Below are 26,475 nucleotides of genomic sequence, written 5' to 3'. Positions count from 1 at the left end.
GGGCATAGGAACTAAGATCCTGCATGCTGCGCGGCAAAAAAAAAAAAAAAAAAGAAAGAAAGAAAGAAAGAAAGAAAAAAGAAATGCAAGGTGATAGGTGCTTAATAGAGATGAAAGAGTTCTGTGTAAACACAGAGGAGGAAGTGAGGATTTATTTGGGGAAGTCTTTACAAAGAACCTGATATTCAAGCTGGATGTTAAAAGGTGAGCAGGGGGAGATGAGGTGGAAGGAAGGCTAATCTAAGCCGACAGAGCAGCACATAGCAGCCAGCCTCCAAGATGGCCTCCAGGATGGCCCTGATAATTCTCACCTCCTGGTAGTTATGCTGTTGTATAATCTTCCCATTATGCGTTGGAATGTTGACTAGTTCGGACCCGTAAAACCAACAGGATATTGTGAAAGTGACAGTGTGTGACTTCTGCGGATATGGCATAGAAGACCTTGTAGCTTCCTGCCTTGCTCCCTCTTGGATCTCCGCTCTGGGGGAAGTCAGCCTCCATGTCGCGAGGACACTCAAGATGCCTTCTGGAGAGTCCCAGGTGGAGAGGAACCGAAACACCTTGCCAGCCTGTCAGCACAAGAGCCAGCACCAACCGGTCTGCTGTGTGAGGAAGCCAATCCTCCAGCCCCATCAAGCCTTCAGATGACAGCAGCCCTGGCCAGCATCTGAGTACAACCTCACAAAAACCCCTGGGCCAAAACCACCCACCAAGCTGCTTGCAGTTTCCTGCAAAAACCACCCAAAAGCCAAATAATACATATTTATTATTGTTTTCAGCCACTAAGTTTTTTGTTTTTGTTTTTTTGCGGTTCTGATAAGCCAGTAAGTTTTGAAATAATTGTTACACAGCAAGAGGTAACTAATGCAGCTAGAAGCATGAGAAGAGCTGGTATATGCAAGAAATGGTGGCATGAGAGACCACCGCCAGAAACCCCAAGTTTAGAGAGGCTTCTGAACAAGTCTGTGTAAGAGTGGGTGAGAGCGCCATCTGGTGGAGAAAGCTGTGCTTAGACAGTCCCTTCTCTTCCTGCTCATATTTTTCCAGCTTGTTCTACCTAACATTTCTTGCTAATATTTCTCCAAGAGCCCCAGTGAAATTCAATTATGTGGGCCATATACACCCTTGCTTATAGATTCAAAGACTAACCTCCGAAAAATGTCATGTTAAGGTATTAATTATCCTCTTTTTCTATTTTATTTTCTCCCTTGTCTCTCCCACCTATCAGCTATCCAGGGGAAAACATCAGTGGCACCAGGATCTGAGGCAAGAAGTGAAGACTCAGAATGCTGGAGAAGGGAAAGGAGGAACCAGGAGAACTTGATTATGAAAAATCAGAGTCAGGTCCCAGAAAGCAGACTCCAGTTGACCAGTCTCTAGTTACCAGGAGAAGCCTTTGTTCATCGATGGGCCATGACTGTTGTCCCTTTCTGGTCTTTAGAGCCTTTTTGTATCCTCCAGTGTTTTCCTCAAATAATGTCTAGGAGTTCTGGAATGATATCCCTCAATTCTATAGCTGCCAGGAAAGAGAACCAATAAAACTACTAGCTACAGTCAGCCTGAGGCCAATGGTCCAGGCAGACCTAAGAAGGAGGGATTGCAAAGAAAGTGAAATCTACCTTTGGAGTAAATTACTGAAGGTGGAATTACAGGTAAAGATACTGAAGAAAAAACATTCTTCTTTCTCTGCTTCTCCTAGCCTCATCTTAAAGGAGAGGCAGAGTCCATCAGACAAGCCTGGCCCAGCCACAAAGCCAGGCCTATTCCTCTAAAAAGCAAGGGGATTTCTGAATATGGTTTAGTGGTGAGTGGCTGATTTGTATCTGTCTACCTTCTGGCTGTTTGGAGGGGGAAGTGATTACTTCCGGCTGGGGCAATCAGGGAAGGAGTGCAGACATTTGACTCCTGCCTAGATGAATGGGTTGGATTTGGACCCAAGCACAAGTGGGAGAAGGGCATTCCTCCCGGAGCTCACAGCACAAGCAATGTAAGGAGACCAGAATGCAAGGGGCACTTGAAGGTAACAATGGAGGAGTTCAGTTGGCTGAAGTTAAGAGGCTCCTGTAGGGGAGTAGCATGGGATGAGGCCAGTAAATGCAGACTAAGGTGGTGATGGTATGGTTGGGGGAACCAGGGTCAGATGACACACGAGGTTAAAATCCCAGCTCACAGTTGCATACTAGCTGACAGACACTGAAGTTCCTTGACAAATCTCAGATTCCTCATCTGTGAAATGGCGATAACCCTAATAGCGTTGTTGGAGGAGGACTAGCTAAGATAATGCCTACAGAGAGCTTAGTCCAGTGTCTAGCGCCTGGTAAGCCCTCCGTAAATAAATGTTAGTGTTATTATTAATGCAAAGGCATCGGATGCATGCTTTAAGGGCGATTAACCGGGCAACACAGTGAGAAGTGGGTTGAATTGGGAAGGGCTTGCTCAGGACCCTGTACACAGTAGCTACTCAGGAAACGCTGAACGGAATTGCATTCTCTGCTAGGCATCGGGCATGCCGGGATATGGTTTCTGCCTTTTGTAAGCTCATGGTCCCCAGGGGGTGAGGTAAGTGCCAAATTTGGTGGGGGGAGGATGCAGACGTAAATTCTTCAGATTAGCTTCTCTCCAACTGTTCCCTGCCGGAATCCAAAACGACGTGGGGGCAGCGAAGGGTGGGGTTCCCTGAGCTCCCAGGGTTTAGCGAACCACTGTCGGGCAGGACTACAGTTGAGCCCAGGATCCTGGCTGAGAAAGAAAAGGCGCGCAGGCGCAGTGCGGACGAGGGCGCTCACCTGTCCTAGAGCGGGCGGAGCTAAACCCGGGAGTCCGGCCGGAGGCGGGGCGGGAGCGATGACGTCAAGGGCACGCCGCCGCCGAGCAGTCGCGTCCCGGAAGCGGCGGCCGGGGAGGCGGCGGAGGTTCTCAGTACTGCGACTTCAGAGTGGCCTTGGGAAGAGGCGCGTCGTGGTGGGGGCGGGCCTGAGGAAACGCGCCGGGGTCCAGTGGCCCTATCAGTGCCTCCTGGCCGTCCCCGCCCCTTCCCCACCGTCGCAGCGACAGCGTAGGTGAGGTGCCACCCCCCCCTCCCCGCCACCACCACCCTGGTGTGTCCGCCGACTGTGCGGAGTTGGGCGCCAGAACGCCGCGGGGGCCGCCACCTGCTGGCCCAGCGACCTTGGGTGTGGCCTTCTGTGGTTTGGGTCTCAGGGCCCTGTCCGGCTCCCTGGGCTGCAGAGGTGATGGTCCGGCCTCTGCCGGCGCAGACCTGCTTCACCCCTTCCTGGGCTCTTACCTCGCGCCCGCCTTGGGTCCTTTCGTCCTAGCTCCGCCTGAGGGGGTCTCTGGTTTCTGGTGGCCCCTTTGTTACCCTCCCCTTCAAACACCCTCCTCCCCCCGTCGTCCCAGATCGCAGCCCCTTGCCTGGAACTGGCTTTTGTTGCTGTGGGCCAAGGGTCTGCCTCTTTATTTACTGCTTAGCGTTTGGGTCAGACTTTGAAATTAGCAGAGACGGTGAGAGTTCTGTGGCTATCCCCATCAGAGAAGAGAGAAGGGAATGGGGTTTTATGGAAGGTGGTGACTGCCCCGTTGGGTTCAAGGGGGAAAAGGGGCGGGTAATGGGCAGGGATGCTTCAGGAGGTTGTTGAGAACAGAAGGGAGAGGGAAAGTTTAGAGGATGCAGCAGGGTGGAAGAAAGCTCTGAGGTCCTGGAGGGTGGGCAATTAATTCACTCACTCAGCGAGCATTTATTACATTCCCATTGTGTGCGGAAACAGTGGTGAATGGAAGATGTAGCCTTTGACCTGCTGGAACTCAAAGTTAAGAGGGGCAGACTGGCAAGAAAGAAGGGAGTTTTGCTTTGGTGTGATAAATGCTGTTGGGGTGAGTACATGATCCTTTGGGAGCATTGGGGAGGCTCTCCCAGTCCAGACTGGAGGTGTTGGCAAAGACTTCTCAGAGCAAAGGAGTGGTGTTTAAGCTGATACCTGAATGATGAGTAGGAATTAACTAAGTAAAGAGTGGGAGAAAAATATTTCAGGACATCGTTTTACTTGAGACCCCAGGCTGCCTCTCACCAGCAACCATGTGTGCTTGGTCTTTATGGTTTATACTCTTGATGGGTCTGTGCGGAAAAGAACATTAGATGGAGAGTCAGAAGAGCAGGATTTTATACAGTTGACCCTTGAACAACGCAGGGGTTAGGAGCGCTCTCTGTGAAGTCAAAAATTAGAGTATGACTTAGAGTACACCCTCCCTCCACGCGGTTCCTCCGTATCCGCCGTTGGGCATCCGAGGATTCAACCAACTGCAGATTGTGTAGAACTGTAGTATTTACTGTTGGAAAAAATCTGCATATAAGTGGAACCGTGAAGTTCAAACCCATGTTGTTCAAGGGTCAGCTCTATCTGGGTCATTCACTTCACCTTGCTGAATGTGTCTTCCTCTGTGAAATAGGCTTTCCACCTGTAGCCCTGCCTACCTCACAGGTTTATTATGGCACCACATGAAATGCAAGTAGAAGTGTGCTGGGCATTGGAAGTGCAATGCAAATGTCAGGAATTCTTATGGTTACAGGATGCAGACCTCAGAGCGAGAGGGGTGTGGGCCAGAGGTGAGCCCCAGCATGGTCCCCGAAGCTCCCCTGGAGTCTCCAACTGCTCCTGCCAAGTCCCCGGCGTTTGATCTTTTCAACGTGGTTCTTTCCTACAAGAGGCTGGAGATCTACCTGGAACCTCTGAAGGATGCAGGTGATGGTGTCCGGTATTTGCTCAGGTACAGATTTTATTTAGGTTTGCTCTAACCTGCTGCGCCTTCTGCCTTCCTGCTTTGTAGTTGCGCTGGGCACTTAGGCAGTGGCTGGGTTATCCTTTCTGCGCTGGTGAGGAGCAGTTCTGGGAGGTCCTTTGGGCCTCTGGGCTTATTCTAGACCCTGTGTCTCAGGCCCAGCCCAGGAGAGGCAGGCACTGGGAACCATCTGGCCTTTCACCAGGGTTTCTTCTTTGTGGCTGAATAAGCTCATACCTCAGGACTGCTAGCTAGCCTTGACCATTGGGCCTTCTATATCCGGAGCAGGCTTTTTTTACCTTCTCTCCCAACATTAGCATAATTCATATTAAAATTAGGATGCAAATAACTACGAATAAGCAGGTACTATTTTCACTAATCCTTTAGGATTATGGCTCTCAAATTTTTTTGTTCCTGTTCTGCTTTGATTTTCATCCTTGGTAATTTTCTTTTTTCTCCTTTCAGCTCACTTTATTTCTTATGCTAAAGTATTTAAAATTATAGATACATACCATTCTGCTCCCTAAACACATTATTTAGTTTGTCTCTATATAATAATGACTTTTTAAAAAAAAATAAGGTAACATCATACCTAACACAATTAACAATGATTCCTTGATGTCACCCTATACCCAGTTCATATTCAGATTTTCTCAGTTGTCCCAAGAATGTCATTTACCATTGTTTTGGTCAAATCAGGCTCCGATCCAGCACCATGCATTCTGTGTGGTTATTATGTCTCTTAGGTCTTTCTCAATCAAATGGTCTCTTTCACGACACTGACTTGCTGGAGAATTTCCTACCTAGATTTGTCTGGTAGCTGCTTCTTCCTGGTGCAGACTGGAAGTTAAACTTAAAGGTTGGATTTGATTTGAGTAAAAAAAAAATTTTTTTTTTTTTTTTTGTGCAAAGGTTATGTGTTCCTAATACTGCATTGTAACGGGAGTCACATAAAACCAGCTTGTCCTAAAGAGCAGATGTTCTTCATCTAGAGCCTGTGGGTGGGGCTCTCGGGGTCAGTGAATCTCCTGAACCTGCATGTAAAGTTGTGTGGGCACACGTGTGTGTATTTCTAGGGAGAAGCTTCTAGTTTTCATCAGATTCTTTTAAAGGCCTTCAACCATCTCAGATGCCTGAGAGACACAGATAGGAGACAAGGGCGGGTAGGGTTGGGTTAACCTCTCAGGGTGCTCTGGAGTATTCATTCTTACCTCAGTCTGGAAATAGTGGGAGGTTTATTTTTAACTCTGACGAAGGCCCTGAGTTTTTCTTGTTCACCCCAGAACCCCTTTAATTGATGGCATCATCCCGAGAGGTGAGCTGGTCTGTGCTCCAGAGCAGTGTTCTCTACATTTAGATGACTGTGCTGTTGATGTAAGGGGTAGGGAGATGGTGTAAGGAGGGGCTCGCTTTATAATCCCACCAGACCAACTTGCTGAAATGAATTGTGGTCTTCCTTAGGGGAGTGTGTGGGCTCTGGAAAGCACGGGGCTGTGCTCTCTGGCGTTTTCTACTGTGTGTGTGTGTGTGTGTGTGTGTGTGTGTGTGTGTGTGTGTGTATGCGCGCACGCACGCATGCACCTGTGCGTGCAGATGTATGTGTGTATGTATATACCTGTGTATGTATGTGTGTGTGTGTGTTTTGCCTTTTCGTGGCAAAGCACGAAAGTTAAATATATCCTGCCCTTCTCCTTTTCCAGCACTGGTCTCTTAGTGCTTCTTGGCACTAACGTATTAGGATTTTTCCATTTAATGAAATTAGAAATCTGAGGATGTGGTGGGATTGAGGAAGCTGGACGGAGGAGGAGCATCGGGACTCAAAAGCCCCCAGGAGCTCATGGTCTCTGAGCCGCTGGGAGATGGAGCACTGGTCTGTGAAAGCGGCTGTCAGATTAGTTTGTGTGTTTGGTTGTTCTTTTCTTAGTAAAGAGGATTTGACTTTGCAGAGGGATCTAATCTTGAGCTTCTTTTTTTTTTTTTTTTTTTTTTTTTTTTTTTTTGGCCGCGTTGGGTCTTTGTTGCCGCGTGTGGGCTTTCTCTAGTTGCGGTGAGCGGGTCTGCTCTTCGTCCTCAGGCTACAGGCTCATGGGGTTCAGCAGTTGTGGCTCGCGGGCTGTAGAGCACAGGCTCAGTAGTTGTGGCGCACAGGCTTAGTTGCTCCGCGGCATGTGGGATCTTCCTGGACCAGGGCTCGAACCTGTGTCCCCTGCATTGGCAGACGGATTCTTAACCACTGCACCACCATGGAAGCCCCTAATCTTGAGCTCCTATGAGGTCTGAAGCCTGGAGCTACAGTAGATTTTTGAAAGACTTCTCTCTTCTGGGATCAGCTACTCCAGTAGGTGGGTCTCCATGACCAAAGTGTCGGTAAAGACATCAGATAGAATGGGAGAGGCGGGAATTCCCTCGCCGTCCAGTGGTTAGGACTCTGCGCTTCTACTGTAGGAGGTGCAGGTTCGATCCCCGGTCAGGGAACTAAGATCCCGCATGCCACGTGGCATGGCCAAAAAATAAACAGATCTTTAAAAAAAAAAAGAGAGAGAGAGAGGCTTTAAAATGAAAGCGATCTCAGTGGCTGTGTGAAATTTTTATTTCTGAGATGGGATTGGCCTTAGACCTGACTTTTAATTTGCTTTTAGCCCGGTAGCAGCCACTAGATGGGTCTGAGGCCTAATTAGGGTGGTGTAGTTGGAGTGTATGGAATTTTAAGACAAAGGCAGAGAGAGGTCATTTCACTCCCTTACTCATAACTCTTCTTAAAAAAAAGCACCCCATAAATTAGTTAACCTCATTTAGTAACTGTGAAATATCCCAATTAGAGCAAAAGAAAATGCATTGAAGTTCTGAATACATTTCAACTTACCTGTTGATTTTTCTATTTGACTCTCTCCTCTGAGGGCCCACCTTATATCCACTGACACTGCTCTTTAGAATGTAGGTGTCAGTGGCTTCGTGATTACGTCTGTGCTCCCTTTGCCCTGTTAAATGTCCTTTATTAAGGACTAAGCCAGCAGCGTTGCTCGTCCTCAGCAACCTGTCTCTGATTTTCTTTCCTCCGTCTTTGGGGGCTTCTGCGTTGCCATTTGGTGGTGGTTGGAGCTGGGTCTGTGTTTTCTTCTAAAAGTTCCAGTTCACTTTGGGCGTGTTTGCTGAGGGAATGCCAACCCTGGTTTTGTCTTCATTTTTTATATGTTGAAATGAAATCTTTATTATTTTCTTTCCTTTGGAATTAATGTATGTTTAAAACAAACTCTCAAAGTCACAGAAATAAGAGAAAGTCGCAAATAAGGTCAAAGAAATCCTTTACATTTTGTTCTCTCAATTTCCGTATTAGATGGGTCTTGTGCAGTAAGCATGTGTTCTTACGAAATTGTAAAAAAAGAATACGTTACATATCAACTCTGTCTCAATAAATACAAAGAATAAAGGAAAACTCTTAAAGAAGAATGTCATCGGCACTTCTTAAAGAGAATAGAACCTTACAAAACACAGGTTAAACAGGGTTATAACATTAACAGATAATTTCATAAATTCTTCCTCCTCCTGGGAAAAGGTTCTACAGGTCTTCAGGTTCTGAGAGGATGCCCTTTCTCACCCCGGGGCCTAAGCTGTGACCTCAGCTCCTCTCCCGGTCGCCTGTCCAAGTGAGAGACCCACTTTTCATTTCTCCCTGACCCTCTGAGCTCCAGGGCCTCCTCTTGCTCCTGGTTTTGAAGACCCGCCTGTGTGCCCATCTCCCCTTCCCGGCTGGAAGGGCAGCGGTCTTCAGTAACCAGGACTCTCTGTGTTGTAGGTGGCAGACACCATTGTGTTCCCTGTTGACCTGCCTGGGCCTCAACATCTTGTTCCTCACCTTGAATGAGGGTAAGAACCAGGGGCCGGGGGTTTTTTGTGAATGAATGTGGGGAGGAGTTCTGAGAAGCGGCCCACGTGAGGGAGCCGCCTGTCTCGCCATGGAGTTGGCCTCCCTCTGTGTCTGCTCGATGTCAGAACACAGGCTCCTGAGAGACCCACCCTGGGCTAGAATCCTGGCTGGGCCACTGGTGTGACCTCGGAAGTTCTTTAACCTGTCCATTAAGGCCTAATTTTCCTCATCTCTGAAGGGAGGGCACGAGCCACCTGCTGTGTGCTGTGTGCTAGTGTAGTGATTTTTAATATTTTAAAAAAAGGGTCTGGGGCTACAGCAGTGACCAGATGGGGGAAAGTCCCAGCTCTTAGGAGCCTACATTCACGGAGGAGCCAATGACCGTATCTGTAATCTGCCATGAGGTGATAAGTTCTATGAGGAAAACCAAAGCTGGGTTAAGGGGCTGGAGGCCGGGTGGGGAGGTTCTGTTTCATACCGGGTGGTTGGGGGAGGTCTTTTGGGCAGAGACCCGGAGCAGGTGAGGGAGCGAGCACGTGGACATCTGGACGGGCAGAGGCTCCTGGTCCTGCTCTCTGCTTATCTGCAGTCTTGTTGCTCCCATAGGTGCATGGTACTCAGTGGGTGCCCTGATGATTTCAGTGCCCGCCCTGCTGGGCTACCTTCAGGAGGTCTGCCGGGCACGGCTGCCCGAGTCTGAGCTGATGCGGAGGAAGTATCACAGCGTGAGGCAGGAGGACCTGCAGAGAGTTCGCCTGTCTCGCCCTGAGGCCGTAGCTGAGGTGAAGAGCTTGTGAGTATGGAAGGGGCCGGGGAGGTGAGGGACAGGGACAGTACCAGCTGCCACCACACCGAGTGCTTGCTGGGCACCAGACATCGTAGTGGGCAAACCATGGATGTTATTTCCTTTCATCTTTTTAACAGTTCTGGGAGGTAGCTACTATGATTGTCCTCCATTTATGGATGAGGAAAAAGGCAATTGACCAAGCTGGGATGGGAATCCAGATCTAGCTGATTTCACAGTTTAGGGTCTTGACTGAGCGCGCGCGCGCGCACACACACACACGCACGCACGCACGCACGCACGCACGCACGCACGCACGCACGCACACACACACGCACGCACGCCACTGCCTGGGTTCAAATCTCAGTTCTGCCATTTAATCGCTGTGACATTGGGCAAGTTACTCAGGTTCCTCATCTGTTAAATGGGATAATTATAGGCCTCCCTCACAGGTGGTTGTGAAAATTAAATGAGTGTCTGGTACCCAGGAAGTGTTCAGTAAGTATTAGTCATCATCACTACGCTGTGGAGGAACTTCCCTAAATATGACAGAGCTGGTACTTCTGAGGAAGCATCTTAAGACTGTTGGATAACATTAATCGTAACAACTTCAGTGGCTCTCTTGACATACAGCAGGGGTTCTCATCCCTTCCTGGGCAGCAAAGGCCTCTGTGGAGCTCCAAAGGAAACTTATAAACCAGTGGAGGGCTGGGCCCCACCCCGGAAATTCTGAGTCAGTTATCTGGAGTGGGGCCTGGGTATCTGCAGTTTTTCAGAAAACCTTTTCACTTTGAAATGATTTTAAACTTACAGAAGATTTCCAAGAGTATTACAAAGAACTCCCACATGCCCTTTACCCAGATAGAACAATTATTAACATTTTGCCACGTTGGCTTCATCTAGCTCTCTACACTAAGACATTATTTTTTTTCTTTCTGAACCATTTGAAAGTAAGTTACAAACATCTTGCCTATTTACCCCAAATACTTCAGCATGCATTTTCTAAGAACAAGGACATTCTCTTCTATTTGCAAAGTCCTGTAATCAAAATTAGGAAATTTAACATTGATAACATTAGCATTAGTACTATTATCTAATAATTGTTCATGATCAAATTTTGCCATTTGTATTAATAAGGTCTTTTATATAAATTTCTCCTGATCTAGGCTCCAATCCAGACTCGTGCATGACATTTAGTTTTTATGTCTCTTTAGTCTCCTGTGACCTGGAATAGTTCCTTTGTCTTTGTTTCTCATGACTTGACATTTTAAAATAGAACATGTTTATTATTTTGTAGAATTTCTCTGCATTTGTGGTAGTTTGGTTCCTCATGATTAGATTCAGATTTTGCATTTTTGGCAGGAATGTGACAAGTGACGTTGTCATTGTTTCATATCAAGAGGTACATGATGTCACTGTCTGTTATGGGAGATACTAACTTTGGTCACCTTGGTGCAGGTTTCTCCACTGTACAGTGACCATTCATTTTACCCTCTGGAGTTAGTAATCTGAGGGGGGATACTTTGAGACTTCGTAAACATCTTGTTCCTCATCAAATATACACCCACTACACTGAAATCCATTGATAGGTCTTACTTTCATCAATTTATTACTATGATGGTTGCAAAGGTGATTTTCTTCTTTTTTTCCTTTTTTTTTTTTTTTTGCAAAGGTGATTTTCTAATTGTCATTATTACCTGACATTCTATAAGAAAGAGCTTTTCCTTATTATCAGTATGAACGTAGGAGTTTTAAATTTTATTCAATGGGTTATAATTTATTATTGTCATTGTTAATTTTGATCTCAGTCCTAGATTTGGCAATGGAGCTCTTTTGAACTGGCCCCTGTGTTCTTTCAATATGTCCCCATCATTTTTGAGTGCTTCCTTATTCTGTGGTATAACAGAATGTTCAAATTCATCTTGCACATTCCTTGCCCTGTTCTAGAATCAACCATTTCTCCGAGGAGCACTTCAGAAACCAAGATCTGGGTTCTCATTTCACAAGCATGTGCTCTTTGCTTTTGGGGGGCATCCATTTAAAAAAACTCTTCAGGTCAGTCTACCTTACATCCCAGGTGGAGACACATTGCTCTACATCCTGACATTTACCCTCACAGCTCCAGTGCATCTGGGAGGTGGGTACCCTGCTCCTCATATTATAGAGGAAAACTGCATCCTTGGAAAAGTTAAGTAGCCAGCCCAACATCAACATCTAGGAAGAGACCAAAGCAGGGACCTTGGCAAGGGTTCAAAAAAGGGGGCTGAAGTGTACGAAGTTTCCCCAAACTCTCCGACCCCTCCCGGTGAGGCAGGGCGTATAGCTTGCACAAGCCCCCTATGTTGTGTCTGCAGCTTGATCCAGCTGGAGGCCTTCCTGAGCCGCCTGTGCTGCACTTGTGAAGCTGCCTACCGCGTGCTGCACTGGGAGAACCCCACCGTGTCCTCACAGTGAGTGCCCATCCGCTCCCACCACCGCTGCCCTGAGGACCCCAGGCAAAGCCAGCTGCCTCGAGAGGGCTCCTGTTGCCCTAGCTCAGGGGAAAAGAGCCCACTAGGCTCTTGTGTGCAGACCTGTACGTAGGCTTGTGTGCTTGAATGCGCTGCTTCTGTTTAGACACGTTCTTTTAGGTGTGGTCATAATATTTAAAATAATAGAAAAATAACTCACCATGTAATCTCCCACCCTGATATAGCAGCCAGTCTCATGTTTGGATTGCCTTGTAGAGTTTGTCACATGCACATGCTCTCTATAGCTCATAGTGTATGTGAGAACCCTTTTTTTTTCACTTATTGTTATCATATAACTGGTTTTCCATGTTGCTACATAGCTTTTGGAATTACTTGTAATACCATATTAATATAGATGGTGATTATACTATAATTTATGGAACCATTCTGTGATATATTTAGTCAGTTTCTACTTTTTTTTTTTTTTTTAGTTTCTACTTTTTATTACTAACCCTGTAGTGCACATTTTTATGGGTATAGCTTTAATCTTTTGAAATTTTTTTTTTTCTTAGACTACTAGGATGGAACTATTGAATCAAATGAAATGAATGTTTTTAAGGCTCTTTGTATATGAATAATAATGACAACTAATACTTGTTTAACCTTCCCCTGGTGCCAGGCACTGTGCTCAAGGCTTTCCATGGTACTGTCTCACTCTTGGTAGTAACCCTATGAGGAAGGTGCTATTTCAGTCCTCATTTTTTTTTTTTTTTTTGGCCGCACCACTCCACATGGGGGATCTTAGTTTCCCAACCAGGAATCGAACCCACGCCCCCTGCGTTGGAAGCGCGTATTCTCAACTACTGGACCACCAGGGAAGACTTAGTCCTCATTTTACATGTGAAGGAAGTAACACTCAGAGAGCCAAGGGACTTGCATAAGGTCACACAGCAAGAAGTGGCAGAGCGGGATTCAGATCCAAGTCTGTCTTATTCTAGACTTCAGAGTCTAGATCCTGAGGAGAGATGTGTGTTGGACCAGTTTAGGCGGCCCCGCCCGTGTCCGTTGTGACCTGTTGGTGGTTGTAAATCCTTCCTCCTCACTTTACTTTCCACTTGTTTGATTAGCAGATCTTGTCAGCTTATTAACTGTTCCCATAGCTGTTTCTTGCCCAGACCCCCATGTGGGTGTGCCCTAAACCAGTTTCCTTCTGGTCTTATGAATTTCTGATCCTGTGGTTCCTTCTCTGTCGATCCAGGTTCTATGGGGCTCTTCTGGGCACGGTTTGCATGCTGTATCTGCTGCCGCTGTGCTGGGTCTTTGCCCTTTTAAACAGCACACTCTTTCTGGGAAATGTGGAGTTCTTCCGAGGTAAGCCCCAGACAGCCTGACAGAGATGGGACCCGGCTCTGAGGGCTGGTTGGGCTCCCCGGTATCTCTACGGCTGATCGTCTGTTTTCTGTGCCTTCCACAAGGGGGCAGCACCACACTAGGGTCCTCCCTTGGAGAGTGGTGGGCTCTGCCTCTCAGATGTTCAGTGGGATACAGGGGAGGCTGCTACTAGGGGTCCCTTTCCCTTCCCCAGACAGATGAATCACTGCTCACATGATATGGTGGCTTCTGGGAGATGAGGGAGGGATGTTTTCGCAGTGTTGCCATCCGCCTCCCAGGATGCAGCCCCCCAGGAATTGCTGCCTCATCTCTGTGTGATCCCAGAGTACCTGTCTGCCGTCTGGCTTCTAAAGCACTGAAACAGTCTGGAGAGGCCTTGAGCCGTAGAAGCCTGGGCCTGTACATATGTTGGGGTGATTGCTATACTTGTTTTCCTCCCTGTGGTTGGAAATTAATTATAGAAGCCATGATTTATCGGGCACTTACTACATTTAATCTCTCTTTAACAGTCTCATGGGGTAGGTATTGGTACATCTGTCTTGTTTCTGAGGCTTGGGTTAGGTGACTTGTTCAGAGTTAGGAGGGCGACTGTTTCCTGCTGCCGAGAGTGGGTGCTGGAGGAGGCGGCCAGCTGGCTGCAGTAGTGGGTACCCCCAGAGCACTGCTCATTCCATCCTGATTCTGCCTCCCACCCTGTTCTCCTTGCTCTGGGTAGTGGTGTCTGAGTATAGGGCATCTCTGCAGCGGCGGATGAACCCCAAGCAGGAAGAGAGTGCCTTTGAGAGCCTGCCACTGTTGGATGCCGGGGGGAAGGGCGCTCTGCCGGACTGCACACCTGCACCTGCCCCCACGCCCACAGAGGTGAGTGCCCCTAACCACCCGGGCAGAGCCTGCTGCGGGCAAGCTGCCCAGCCTCCCTGTTACCAGCTTGTTCATACCAAATAACTCCTGGGCTGGCCTCTGTAGTTCCTGCGCCTTCCCAGACCCATCTCCTCTGAAGTGCTTAATGGTAATGACTATAGTTAACTAGTAACAAGAGCTACGCTGTGCTTTATTGAGTGTTTACTCTGCTGTTCCAAGTACTTTATAGACATTAACCCCAGGAGGTGTAGGTTATTTCTGAGAATGAGATTATTCTCCTTTGTAGAAGAGAAGGCTGAGGCACAGAGTGGTTGTCCAGGGGCAGTGGGCTCAGGACTCAGATCCATGCCCTGTGGTTCTAGAGCCTGTGCTCTCAACCACAGTGCTCTCCAGCCACTGTACGTCCTTTTGTGGCCTTGGTCCCATCTCCCTGTCCTGCTAGGTTAGAGACTGCTCTCTTTCCCCTGACTTCTTCCTTTCTGGCAGTTGTGCCATTTCCTCTGAGGCGTGAACTGTTGTTTTTCTTTTCTTCTTTTTTTTAAAAAATTAATTAATTTATTTTCTGGCTGTGTTGGGTCTTCGTTGCTGTGCGCGGGCTTTCTCTAGTTGCGGCGAGCAGGGGCCACTCTCTGTTGCGGTGCGCGGGCTTCTCATCGCGGTGGCTTCTCTTTGTTGCAAAGCACAGACTCCAGGCACGCGGGCTGCAGTAGTTGTGGCATGCAGGCTCAGTAGTTATGGCACACGGGCTCTAGAGTGCAGGCTCAGCAGTTGTGGCACACGGGCTTAGTTGCACCACGGCATGTGGAATCTTCCCGGACCAGGGCTCGAACCCATGTTCCCTGAATTGGCAGGCGGATTCCTAACCACTGCGCCACCAGGGAAGTCCCTCTTTTTTTTTTTTTAATAATTTTTTTTTTCTAATTTTTGGCTGTGTTGGGTCTTCGTTGCTGTGCGCAGGCTTTCTCTACTTGTGGTGAGCGGGGGCTACTCTTTGTTGCGGTGCGCGGGCTTCTCATTGCGGTGGCTTCTTGTTGCAGAGCACGGGCTCTAGGCGCGCAGGCTGAGTAGTTGTGGCTCACGGGCTCTAGAGCGCAGGCTCAGTAGTTGCGACCCTGCATTGGCAGGTGGATTCTTAACCACTGCGCCATCAGGGAAGTCCCTTGAACCATTGTTTTGAGAAATCTGGATGCTGGCTCCGGGGAGGTGGCCTCTACCTTGGGGGCAGGGCTACCATCTCTCTGACTGTAATAGAGTCTCTCTCCCCAGGACCTCACGCCAGGCAGTGTGGAGGAGGCTGAGGAGGCCGAGCCTGATGAGGAGTTTAAAGATGCAATCGAGGTGGGTGGCCTTCCCCGGCACCCTCAGCTGACCAGGTCAGAAGTTGGGTGGTCCTGGAGCCATGTGGCTTCTCACATTCCAAGTCTGGGTTTTTAAAGTTCTCTTATGTCCAAGTGAGAAGCTGAAACTTGCTCTGAGCTAAAACTCACTGGTTCAAAGGGTGCCACTGAACCTCCACCCATCCTTTTGCTGACCTAGGCATCTGTCCTGGGTGCCCAGGGCAGGAATGGCTCTGGAAGCCTCTGGAAAACGCCCTGCTGGGGGAGGTGGGTCATTTACTGCCTTGGCTGGAGACTGTGGGCTTGGTGCCTTAGATGTGGGGAAGGCAGATTTGGAGGAGGGCACTGCTGGGGTCTCTGCCTGCTCTTCTGAAGGATGAGGTCCGTAAGATGTCCCTTTGACGGGTGAGGATGGGAGGTTGGAGAAAGCAGTTGCATGGCCAAGTGCTAAGTCAGAGAGAGTTAGACAGTCTTCCTGGTTTTAGGATAGTGGTTCACACTGATAGTTTTCAGAAGTGTTTTATTTGGCATGCAAAGCTTTAAATTAATTTTTTGAGCCAATATTTAAAAATGGAGAGATTGCAGTGGAAACTCTAGATATTCAGTTTTTCTAAAAACTCAGAAGCTCTGGGAGCCCTGAGTCTGTAGCAGTCAATGTAGCCGAGGAGTGACTGTCTCCTTTAGAGAAGTCACATAGTCCTCACCACTTCCTGTCATCCCTGGTCACGGAGTCCTAGTGGCAGTTGCCATTTTTGTCACGTTTGCACTATGGCGTTTCTTTTTTTTTTAAATATATATTTAAAAAATTTTATTTTATTCTTTTTTTTTTTTTTTTTTTTTAGCTGTATTGGGTCCTCGCCGCTGCGCGTGGGCCCTCTCCAGCCGAGGCAAGCGGGGGCCATTCCTCACCACGGTGCACGGACCTCTCACTGCGGTGGCCTCTCCCGTTGCGGAGCATTGGCTCTAGGCGCGCGGCCCCCAGCAGTTGCGGCACGTGGGCTCAGCAGTTGTGGCTCGCGGGCTCTAGGTGCGCAGGCTCAGTAGTTGTGGCGCACGGGCTCAGTTGCTCCGCGGCATGTGGGATCCTCCCGGACCAGGGCTTGAACCCGTGTCCCCTGCGTTGGCAGGCGGACTCCCAACCACTGTGACACCAGGGAAGCCCTATGGCTTTTCTTATAGTAGGAAATCACTTCTCTTTATGTCTCTCTGTAAAGTGGGGGATACAAGAAATGGCAGTTTTGTGAGTTTTCACCAGGCCTATGATTTACACCCAGCCTGCTTTACTATTACATTAGCCTCGTCCATGTGGGCATTTACATTTTCAACTGCTGAGATTTCTCTAAGACTTGAAGCGGCTGTGGACTCTGAGTCTTGGTAGTGATGGTAGGGAATATATATAGCAGGGGCTTTCAAGCAGGTTTGTTCATGACCTACAGTAAGGAGCACATTTTACATCTTGACCCAGTTCACACTTACGTCTGTGAAATATGAAAAACTTAAATGAAACAAAAGTTTCCTGAAAAATACATTGTAAGGGATATTTTCTTTCCTGTTCAATTCTGTTCTATTAAGATAATGACCAAATTAATTTCACCCAGTTTGAAAAACAGTAATACACAGCTTCCCCCAAGCTTATTTGATGTTGGGGTCCTTTTACAGGGGCCTCTGTTAGCGTCACCCTTTGGGACGTGCTCAGATGAACTCAGCGTAGCACTTCTGTGCTTCCTTTCCTTTGGGGGCCCCCCTCCCTGCAGCTTCCTTCTTGCTATCTTCTCTCTGTTTTCTCTCCTTCTCCCCCCGCACCTTGGGAGGCAGGAGACCCACTTGGTGGTGCTGGTAAGTAGCAGCCTTGGTGAGGTGGGCAGGGGCTGGCGGGATGGGGGGAAGGGTGGCCGAGCCGTTGGTCGCCACGCCTCTCAGGGTCCGCCATGCACGCAGATCCCGGAGCCCTGCCACGAGGTGGGCAGAACTGGAAGCAGCTTTTCCCACAGGAGGATGACGAGGGGGCCCCGTGCCCGGCAGAGGATGAGCTGGTCCTGCAGGACAACGGGTTCCTGAGCAAGAATGAGGTGCTGCGCAACAAGGTGTCGAGGCTCACAGAGCGGCTCCGCAAGCGGTACCCGACCAACAACTTCGGTACGGCCCAGGGGAGGGCTGGCTGGGGGGTGCCCCGGCCATGGGGCCAGAGGTGCTGGGTTATGAGGAGAGCAAGGAGTAAAGCTGTGTCCACAGGACCCTGGGGAGGTAGCACATGCACAGAGGGACTGAGAGGGAGGGAACGTGGGTTCCTTCTTGTGTCTCTGTCCTTATTAAATCTTGCGGGAAGATGAGGAATTCAGTTCCAGAAGCGCCACTCCGGGACTGCAGAGAGGTGTGGTCCTGAGGCAGGCAGAGCTGCGGTGGGCAGTGGAGCATAATGGCTGGGAACTGAGTGTGGAGTCTGAGCGCCTGGTGCAAACTCCAGCGCTGCTGGATGTCCTTGAGCAAATTATTTAACTTCCCCGTGCCTCAGTTTCCCCTTTGTAAAAGGTGGATAATACAAGTTCTTACCTCACAGGGTTGTTGTAGGTCTCAAACAAGATAATGCTCATTAAGTGCTGGCACGTTCACAGTAAGTGCTTTGTAAGGGGCACTGTTAACATGATAGGCCCTGGTCCATCCCGCAGGTGCCTAGGAGCCTGACTGGATCTTTCCAGTCCGATTGGAAGCAAGTTGAAGGAAACAGTGTCTTCCCCTGGGGATGATGGAGCCCTGATGTTTCTTCTCCCCAGCCAAGCTGGTAGATTGGCTAGTCCTTATTTTACTGGGCATGCAGGTGCACCCAGGAAGGTAGCTTTGGAGAAGGGTGGACTTGACTGTTAGCACAGCTCGGAGACCTGGCTCCGATCAGGAGAGTGGGAGTCGAGCCGAGCCATTTTGATGAAGTTATAGCTGAAGCCTGGAGAGCCGGTGACTTGGGAGTCACCCTGGTCCTGAAGTAGACCCTTGCTTCTGCCTGCTGTCAGCTGACAGGAGGAGGATGGGCTGGCTGCTCTGACAGCTCTGGTGGGAGTGAGTTCAGGGTGCTGTGCCCTGGGAGAAGCCCCTGGGGTTTATCTTGAGGCATTTGACCCCGGGCGCTCAGGGCCTACCTTCCTGCCCCTGCAGCAACCAGGGCACTTGTTTCCTGAGCGTTAGACCTCCTGGACATGCTGTTTCTTTCTGCTCTGTGAATGTCCCCAGTCATTCAAGATCCCTTCCTTTTATTTGTGATGATCGCTGACTGCTGCCGAGTGCTCTGTGTTCAGTGCGCTTTCTTGTACACTGTCTCATTTAGTCCTTAGAAGCAGCCAGGTTCCGGAAGTCCCAAGTGACATTACACAAGACTTAATACTCTTGTTCTGGCAAATTATACTTTTATATCTATGAATTTTAAGTAAAGCCCCTTAGATGTTCCCATTTGGTGGGTGAGTAACCTGAGGTTGAAAAGATTGATTTGCCCAGAGTCTTCAGCCAGCACATGGTCGAGTTGTGACTCAAATCCAGGTCATCTGATTTGACTCCCATGTTCTTTCTTTTTTAAATTTATTTAATTTATTTATTTTTGGTTGCGTTGGGTCTTCGTTGCTGCACGCGGGCTTTCTCTAGTTGCGGTGAGCGGGGGCTACTCTTCGTTGCAGTGCACGTGCTTCTCATTGCGGTGGCTTCTCTTGTTGCGGAGCAAGGGCTCTAGGCGCATGGGCTTTAGTAGTTGTAGCGCACGGGCTTAGTTGCTCCGCGGCATGTGGGATCTTCCCGGACCAGGGCTCGAACCTGTGTCCCGTGCATTGGCAGGCGGATTCTTAGCCACTGCGCCACCAAGGAAGTCCTCATGTTCTTTCTAACTCATCATCCTCCCTTTGCCCTGGTGTCTGAAGTGCCCTGGTTTTATGCCTATCCTGTTTCTATATTTGGCTTTTGGTTCAGATAATCCCAACCAGGATGGGTGAAGGCTTGTCAGGTTCCCACAAGGATGGCAAAGGCAGAAAATGCTTCTTTTCCTAAGACCCCCTTAGCCCTCCATTCTTCAAGACTGCTTGCTGTCCCTCCCTTGAGATATTCTTAAGCTCTGGGCCGTGAGGGCAAGTGTAGCAGCTCTGTCTTGGGTCTGCCTCCCACAGGCCGGGGTGAGTGAGCTGCTCTGGGGGCCGTTCCGTTCTGGCTGCGAGTGGATGAAGGGGATGCACGGGAGGAATGAAGGCAGGCTGCGCATGAGCTTCTCCATGAACTCCGAGTGAGGGAGTCCTAGTGGGAAGGGCCCCCTCTATCCTGGAGGCTCCGTGACCATTGCCTTGGCAGGTCTGTGTGGTCTTAGGCTCCTTCCTGCTCTCTCTGCCCCCGTGGCATCCTCACATGGTGAGTTAGGACCTTGGCTGAAAATAGGGGCAAGAAGAGTTGGTCGGTGTCGGAAGGGATCGGGGTGCCCTCCTCCTCCACATGCCTGCCTGAGCTGGCGTCGGCACACAGAGCCCTCCCTGGCTCCAGATCTGTGCGTGGTACGGGGCTGTTTCACTAGACCACGTGGCTGCCTTGGGGCGGTTGGCCCTGGTACTCCATCCATTTGAGAGGGGCCAGAGTGTCAGTCTTTGAGCAGCTCCTTTCCCCTGTCCCATGCCCCTTGCTAAGGAGAGCCAGAGGTGGGCGGCCTTGACCTAATTCATAGTGTGGGGGACAGAGTCTTGGAGCAGCCTGTTTCCTGGGTTGGCATCACCAGCCAGCGGGGCGCTATGCTCTTCTCTCTTTTCCTCTGCCAGGGTCACGGGCTGACAGACAGCAACAGCAACAGCATCTACCTTAAGCCCATTGGTGTCAGATTTCTCCTGCTCTAGCTAGGGTCCCCTCTCCTTGAATGCAGGGCGTGTCCTTTAGCAAGAGCTGCAGGGGATTCTGGGTGGACAGAGAAAGGGACCACATCGTTTTGGGCCTTTGTGTGAAGGTGAGGCCTGGTGCTGTGTACCTGGCCAGACAGGTGGTCCAAGAGGCCCAGCAGTGCGCCCTGAAGCTGATAATTCCTGTGGTTAGATCACAGGAGGCCTTTGGGCCCCAAGTCTGGAAACCTCCTTCAGTAATCTTGTCCCCTCTCAGGTTTTTCTGGGACCCTAGCCGGCTCTCTTCTGGGCCCACAGCCCTTGGTTGGCCTCTCTGGTCCCCTTTTGTGAGCCACCCTCCTGCCTAGTATGGACCCCTGCCTTTTCTCCCCTGGCTCAGTACCCCCCATCTGCATGGAGATTTCTGTGTTGAATTATAGTCAGTATTCTTGGCGGCAGCCCTTGCAACTTTCCTTGTTCTCATAAGTTTTTGCTTCTGCTTCTGGAGCTCACTGAAGTCATAAGGGCCCAGTGTGGCTTTTCCTCTCCTTCTCCATCCTTTTGATTTTTTTCACTCACCTGCATGTGCCCCCTTCATCAGACTGTGTCCTTGTTGCAGCCCACCTTTTCCTTCTTTAATTTTCCTGGAAGCATGGGTGGGTGGTGAGCACAGCTTCTATTAAACCCCTTTGCCTTGATGTCGCCTCGAAAAGAATGGTCGGGGGAATTCCTTGGTGGTTCAGTGGTTAGGGTTCCGCACTTCCACTGCAGGGGGCACGGGTTTGATCCCTGTTCGGGGAACTAGGATCCTGCATGCTGCGTGGCGTGGCCAGAAAAGAAAAAAAGATTGGTCCTCTCTTCCCCATCTTTCATCTCTTCTTACACCTCCCTTGCTTCCTGCCAGCTGTTTTCTAAGCTGCTACTGACTTCTCCGCTTGAAACCGTGTCTGAAACCTTGTTGACTCATTGTGTCTGGTGGTTTAGGCAGGATCTCTTTCCCGGCTGTATGTCGCCCCGTCCGCCCACCACTCTTAGTGCCTGCACCTCTTGCCCTGTGCATCTTTTTGGAAGGTGCCTGGTTCTGAGCTTCTCTTCTGGAATCTTCAGATGACAGAAAGCAGGAGTCTGGTGTTTTAGGAGACATTTCTCTCTTTAGCCGTGGGCAGAGTACTTGTAAGGAGACACTTTGGAAGGGGTTGTGTCAGGCAGGTTTCATTAGAGATCGTTGGAGCCACCTTCTCTGAGGGATGCCTGTTGTCGAGTCCCTGCCAACTTGGTGTGATTTCCAGGGGGTAGATTCTGCTGGATGTTCTTTGATTTGGGCTGGACCTACAGGTGGGGGTCTCTAAGCCCCAGGTGGGAGCAGGGACAGCAGCTGTGTATAGTCCGGGACATCGATTCTCGGTGGCCATCGGTTTTTCCTTCTTAGTTTGAATCCCTCCTTCTGGCTCTGGATCTGGACTTTGCACTCTGCTCCCAGCCAAGGAGTCTGGGCTGGGCTGGCGCCCTGAGTGTCCCCATTTAGAAGAGTCAGGAGAAGGCGAGAGTTGCAAGGCCTGGGCTGGGTCAAAGCTGAGCTGCTGCCTCTGTTTCCCAGGGAGCTGTACGGGCTGCTCGGCCACCTTCTCAGTGCTGAAGAAGAGGGTAAGTCTTCTCGAGGGTGTGTTTGCTGGGGACTTGGGACGAGATGTAGGGGAGTAGCTCGAGGTCACAGATGAAGTCTGACTGCTTGGGCCACATTGGGCCTGGGGTCTGGTCTGAGGTTTGCTCAGATGAGTGGGTCTCCACTTGCCCCATGTGCCCATGGCTTCACCAGCCTTCTCGTGGGATGTCCCATCTGGTCTCAGTCCTGCCCCGCTAGGGCACCTCCCCACTCCCATAGTTGTCCCAGGTTCTCTGGGTGGGGCCAGCTGGTGGAAAGGAGCTCCGGGGGCAGGCGATCCAAGACTGACCCTGGCTCTTGTCTGCAGCGGAACTGCAGTAACTGTGGAAACAGCTTCTGCTCTCGGTGCTGTTCCTTCAAGGTACCCAGGTCCTCCATGGGGGCCACAGGTGAGTGGTGCAGGCTGGGGGTCCGGGCAGCGGGAGGGCGCGCCTGCCTCCCACCTCCTCTGGGGGCTGCTGTGTGTGGGCAGGGAGCCAGGGGTCAGCGAGAGGTCCAGGGAACTGGGGATCTCCTCCATCTCCCTTTAACAAAGGAAAAACGAAAACATCTGATGCACGGACAGGAGTATATATATATAACGCATCTGAATCGTGAAGCGCAGTAATGAATACCTCTGAGCGCTCACTAAAGCTAGAAAATAGAGCATGAGCGGCACCACCAAGGCTCCCCAGTGCCACGCCTGCCGTCCCCAGGGAGACCACTGTCCTGAATTCCATTCTCTTTCTCATTGCCTTGGTAATGCTTTTAACTAAATAAAAAAAATAATTTCTTTTCCTTCTATAAAAGCTATACCTACTCATTGTAAACAAAACAAAACAAAAAGCCAAAGAAAGGAAAACATTCCTAATCTCTCCCAGAGAGAACTGTTAGGCGTGGACCCTTCCCGGTCATTAAGGCCGTCGCACATGGGATAAATACACATGCATGTTCTAGAAAAAAATGGGAGCATGTATTACATACTGCTTTGCACTACGTTACAATGTTAAATTGAGTGTCTTTTTTTCATTCTTCTGGTCATGCTAGTAACATATGCTTATTCTAGAAGATTTGGAAATTACAGAAGAAGAAGGAAGAGAAAAATAATCTTGTAGTCTTACCACCCAGAGATAATAACCACTGTTAAAACATTCTGGAAAATTTTCTTCTGGTATTTTATTTAAAAAACATTTTTAAAGGTATTCTTTTGGTGCTAAAATAATTTCTAATGCATAGAACATCTGGGTGAGGCCTGCTGTTGGTATGGTCACCCCCAAAGCCCCCAGTTCCCATGGAAAGAGAATTCTCTGAGGGCAGGCTAGTGAGCTGGGACAGCGAGCTTGTAGGCTGGGTGATGGGTGGTCTGTGTGGGGCTTCGGGGGGTGGGGAGGCGGTTCTAGTATTTGGGGCCATGAGCCAGAGGGCATGAGGAAGCATCTCACCAAGTTCTTCCTCCTTTTCAGCCCCTGAAGCCCAGAGAGAGACTGTGTTTGTGTGTGCCTCGTGTAACCAGACTTTGAGCAAGTGAGAAGAGGGCCCAGGGTCCAAGCGGGCGCCTGTCCCTGGGGCCAGCAGTAGACCCCTCTCTCCCCACCCTTAGCCCCATGTGGCATGTGCTGGGCAAATGTGGCCTGAATGCTAGGTAGGCTTCCCCTTCCTGCCCTCGCTGACTCCAGCCGGGTTCTGGAGCTGTTCTTTACTCCTGCGGATGGCCAGTAGTGGTTGCTCTCAAACAAGGACTGGAGTGTTTGCCCTGCTCTGCTCTGGGCTGTTAGTGGACTCAGGGCTGGGCAGGGAATATGAGTTAGAGGGCAGCAGTGAGCCAGGCCTGGTCTCGCCTGGGATCAGGGTGTCCCTGCAGGCCTGGGAATTCTAGAAGCCTGGAGGTCAGAGATTGGGAAAAGAGATTCTTCCCCTGCTGGGTATTGGGCCAAGCCCTTGCCCTTTGAGAGCCTGCAGAAGGGCTTGCACGTGTCCCAATTCTGTTCGAATGTCCCTTCAGGCATCAGGACCTCATCCTTTCCCCACCAGAGGGTGTGGCGAGGGCTATCAAGACCAAAAGTACTTCTAGAAACAGGGTTGAAGTTCCCAAATTCCCCCAGAGGAGGACATGTCTGGGAGGGCCTGGCAGAATCCTTCAGTGTTAAGCAGAGCAAAACGGGCACCCCAGCAGCTCAGAGGGCCTCAGCCCCACCTTGCAGGGACCTTGACTTACAGAATCTCAGCCCACATGTTATTCTGGTGTTTTCAGCTCTGCCGGGTAGATGCTGGGCACTCAGATCACTCCTGCTTCCCGTGTTCAGAGCCTTGGGCACCCCTTCTCTGGCCTAGAGCTACGGTTCCCCTCCCTGGCCCCTTGTCCCATGGAGTGTGAGACCAGGAAGCAGAGCAGAGGTCCTGAAGCCCTCAACCTCTGGGGGCCTGAGAAGTGTAGGATCTCGCTGGGCTGGGTCTCAGATTCCAGGGCTGTTCTCCAGCAGGACAGCAGTTATGGGATAAGGCCACTTGGGGTCCCTATCCCCTCTCCAACAATTTCACGTTCACTCTGGGCTCTTAGGGGCACAGTGTCTCTCCCTAAGCCATGAGCAGGCTCGGGCACCCCTTCCTTCCCCAGGAGCTTCCCTGCCTTTTTGAAGTATTTATTTATTTATTGCATGGTTCCCGGGAACATGTGGCACAAGGAATGGGATAAAGAGGATGGGGGCTTCTCCTACCCTAGGATGCTTCCCTGAACTCATGGGCTGCCTGGGACTCAGAACCCTGGGAGGCGGAGACGTTTCTATACCCTAAGCAGGGACACAAGGTGGCAGGCTGGGGAGACAAGGATCATCCTAGGCTAGCTTTCTCTCCAGGCCAACCAGTCTAGGAGCCAGGGGACTTCTCCAGGCCAAGTGGGGGCAAGTCCCTGGGGAACCAGGCAGGCCTTGGTAGACCCCCTTCCTTGGGCTCCTTTGTCCTGTGGAGATATGAGAGTTAAGTGCTTGTGCTTTATTTACACTGGAGAGGAACTAAAAGGATGTCTGTGTATATGGAGAATTGTCAATAAAAAGGCCTCAAGCTTCCTATGTTTTCGTCCTGGTCCTTGCATGCCCCCTCTCCCTGAGGCTGGAGAGCCAGGTCCCCCCCAGCACTGGCTGAGTTTGCAGGCCTGGGCTGTGTCTGCAAGACGGGGCGGAGGGGCTGCGGAGGCTGAAGTTGGGGTGTGACCTGGGGTTGGGGGAGGAAAGCTGTGCTTTGCGCAGGAGGGGCTCAGTGAGATGCCTGTTGGATTGACTTGAGGCGGCGTCTTGTGACTGTGACCACATTGTGAGGGCTGGGGGTTGGGCTGGGGACCAGAACTTGGTAAATACTAAGCAGTGCAGGCTTTAGAATGGAAAGATTTTAGCTAATCCTTCTGAGAAAGCAGAAAAGGATCAGCCCTGGGGGAGGCTGAGAACCAGCCGGAAACAGGATTGGCTGTGAGATGGGAAGTAGAAGCAGTTCTCTGGGAGCTGGGGTTTGGGGCGTGTTTACTGGGTGCCAGGCGCTGTGATACGTGCTTTACACACATTATTTCATTTAATCCTCAAGATGGCCCTAAGAGGTAGGCACTTTTTCTCCCCATTTTACAGGGGAGGAAATTGAGGCCCAGGGGAGTTGAGCAGTGGCTGCAAAAGGCTTGGCATGGCCAACTTTGCAGACCACACACAGCTGGACTTGAGCGGTGTCTTCAAGACCTTGGGCCTGAGGCAGTAAAGGCGGGTGGAGAGACTCTGCCTTGGAGTCGAGGTCAGGTTGCAGCCACATCCTCATGACCCCATGCACGTGCAACTCAGACTGCGGTGCCTGAGGGGTCCTCACAGCACACTGAGGCCTCGGTCTGGTAACTTCCCCTAGGACGAGGGAGCCCCAGCAGGGGGCCGCAAGAGACAGGGACGCAGCCAGAACCTTGTCTAGCAGTTTTTACAGAAGAGCATGTTCACTTTAAAAAGTACCAAAGTGGCAAATAAAAGTACCAAAGCGACCTCAGTAGCCTGGTAGTCCAGAGGAACAGTAGAGATGCTGGAGGAGTGGAAAATAGGGCCTTTGAGCAAAAGGGGACAGCAGTGGTAGCACAGGCCCAGGAAGGCGGTTCTTCTCGTGGAGGGCGTGTGTCACAGTAGGTCAGTTGGAGGGATGCTCAGAGATAACCCAGTCCAGCCCCTCACTGTGGGAGCCACACCATACCCATTTGAAGATGCGGGTTCCCCACAGCATGGGAGGATGGAACCAGAAGGGACTTCCCTTAGAGCAGGAGCAGCCTGCACTAGCCAGAGAGCATCCCGGTGACAGTAGAGGCGGGTGCTGCGATGGACCGGCTCCACACTTGGCCCTGTTCTACCATTGGCTGCAGCCACACTGGAGTTGCTGCAGGGGCCTTGCCCCCAAGCCTTTCTGTGCTACTTTCCTCATCTGTAAAGTGGGTAGATAGTGATTTCTATCTCGTGTGGCTGCTGTGAGGATTAAATGAGATAGTCCACTCCAGGTGGGAAGCGAGGTGCCTGGCACATAGTAAATGCTCAA

The 26,475-nt window shown here is 50.2% G+C and overlaps 1 protein-coding gene across 4 annotated transcripts; it reads left to right on the top strand.

Annotated features, from left to right (window-relative positions):
- Nucleotides 1-2,844: 2,844 nt before the first annotated feature.
- On the top strand, nucleotides 2,845-24,998 carry ZFYVE27 (zinc finger FYVE-type containing 27). Of its 4 annotated transcripts, none has more exons than XM_036827890.1 (13): nucleotides 2,929-3,059; nucleotides 4,567-4,764; nucleotides 8,570-8,640; nucleotides 9,248-9,434; nucleotides 11,780-11,875; nucleotides 13,134-13,246; nucleotides 13,983-14,128; nucleotides 15,395-15,466; nucleotides 17,281-17,301; nucleotides 17,457-17,601; nucleotides 21,889-21,935; nucleotides 22,262-22,343; nucleotides 23,397-24,998. In XM_036827890.1, exons 2-13 carry the CDS (start codon nucleotides 4,568-4,570, stop codon nucleotides 23,459-23,461), a joined length of 1,242 nt encoding a protein of 413 aa, XP_036683785.1. In that variant the 5' UTR covers nucleotides 2,929-3,059; nucleotide 4,567; the 3' UTR covers nucleotides 23,462-24,998. The 4 variants fall into 4 exon arrangements, 3 of the variants coding, with proteins under 3 accessions (XP_036683783.1, XP_036683785.1, XP_036683784.1); XM_036827889.1 differs by lacking the exon at nucleotides 23,397-24,998 and adding an exon at nucleotides 22,981-23,235; XM_036827888.1 differs by lacking the exon at nucleotides 17,281-17,301 and having other exon boundaries at nucleotides 2,845-3,059.
- The last annotated feature ends 1,477 nt before the right edge of the window (nucleotides 24,999-26,475 follow it).

The sequence above is a fragment of the Balaenoptera musculus genome, chromosome 16, assembly GCF_009873245.2.
Source record: "Balaenoptera musculus isolate JJ_BM4_2016_0621 chromosome 16, mBalMus1.pri.v3, whole genome shotgun sequence".
Classification (NCBI taxonomy): Eukaryota; Metazoa; Chordata; class Mammalia; order Artiodactyla; family Balaenopteridae; genus Balaenoptera; species Balaenoptera musculus.
This window is presented reverse-complemented; position numbering and strand designations above follow the sequence as displayed.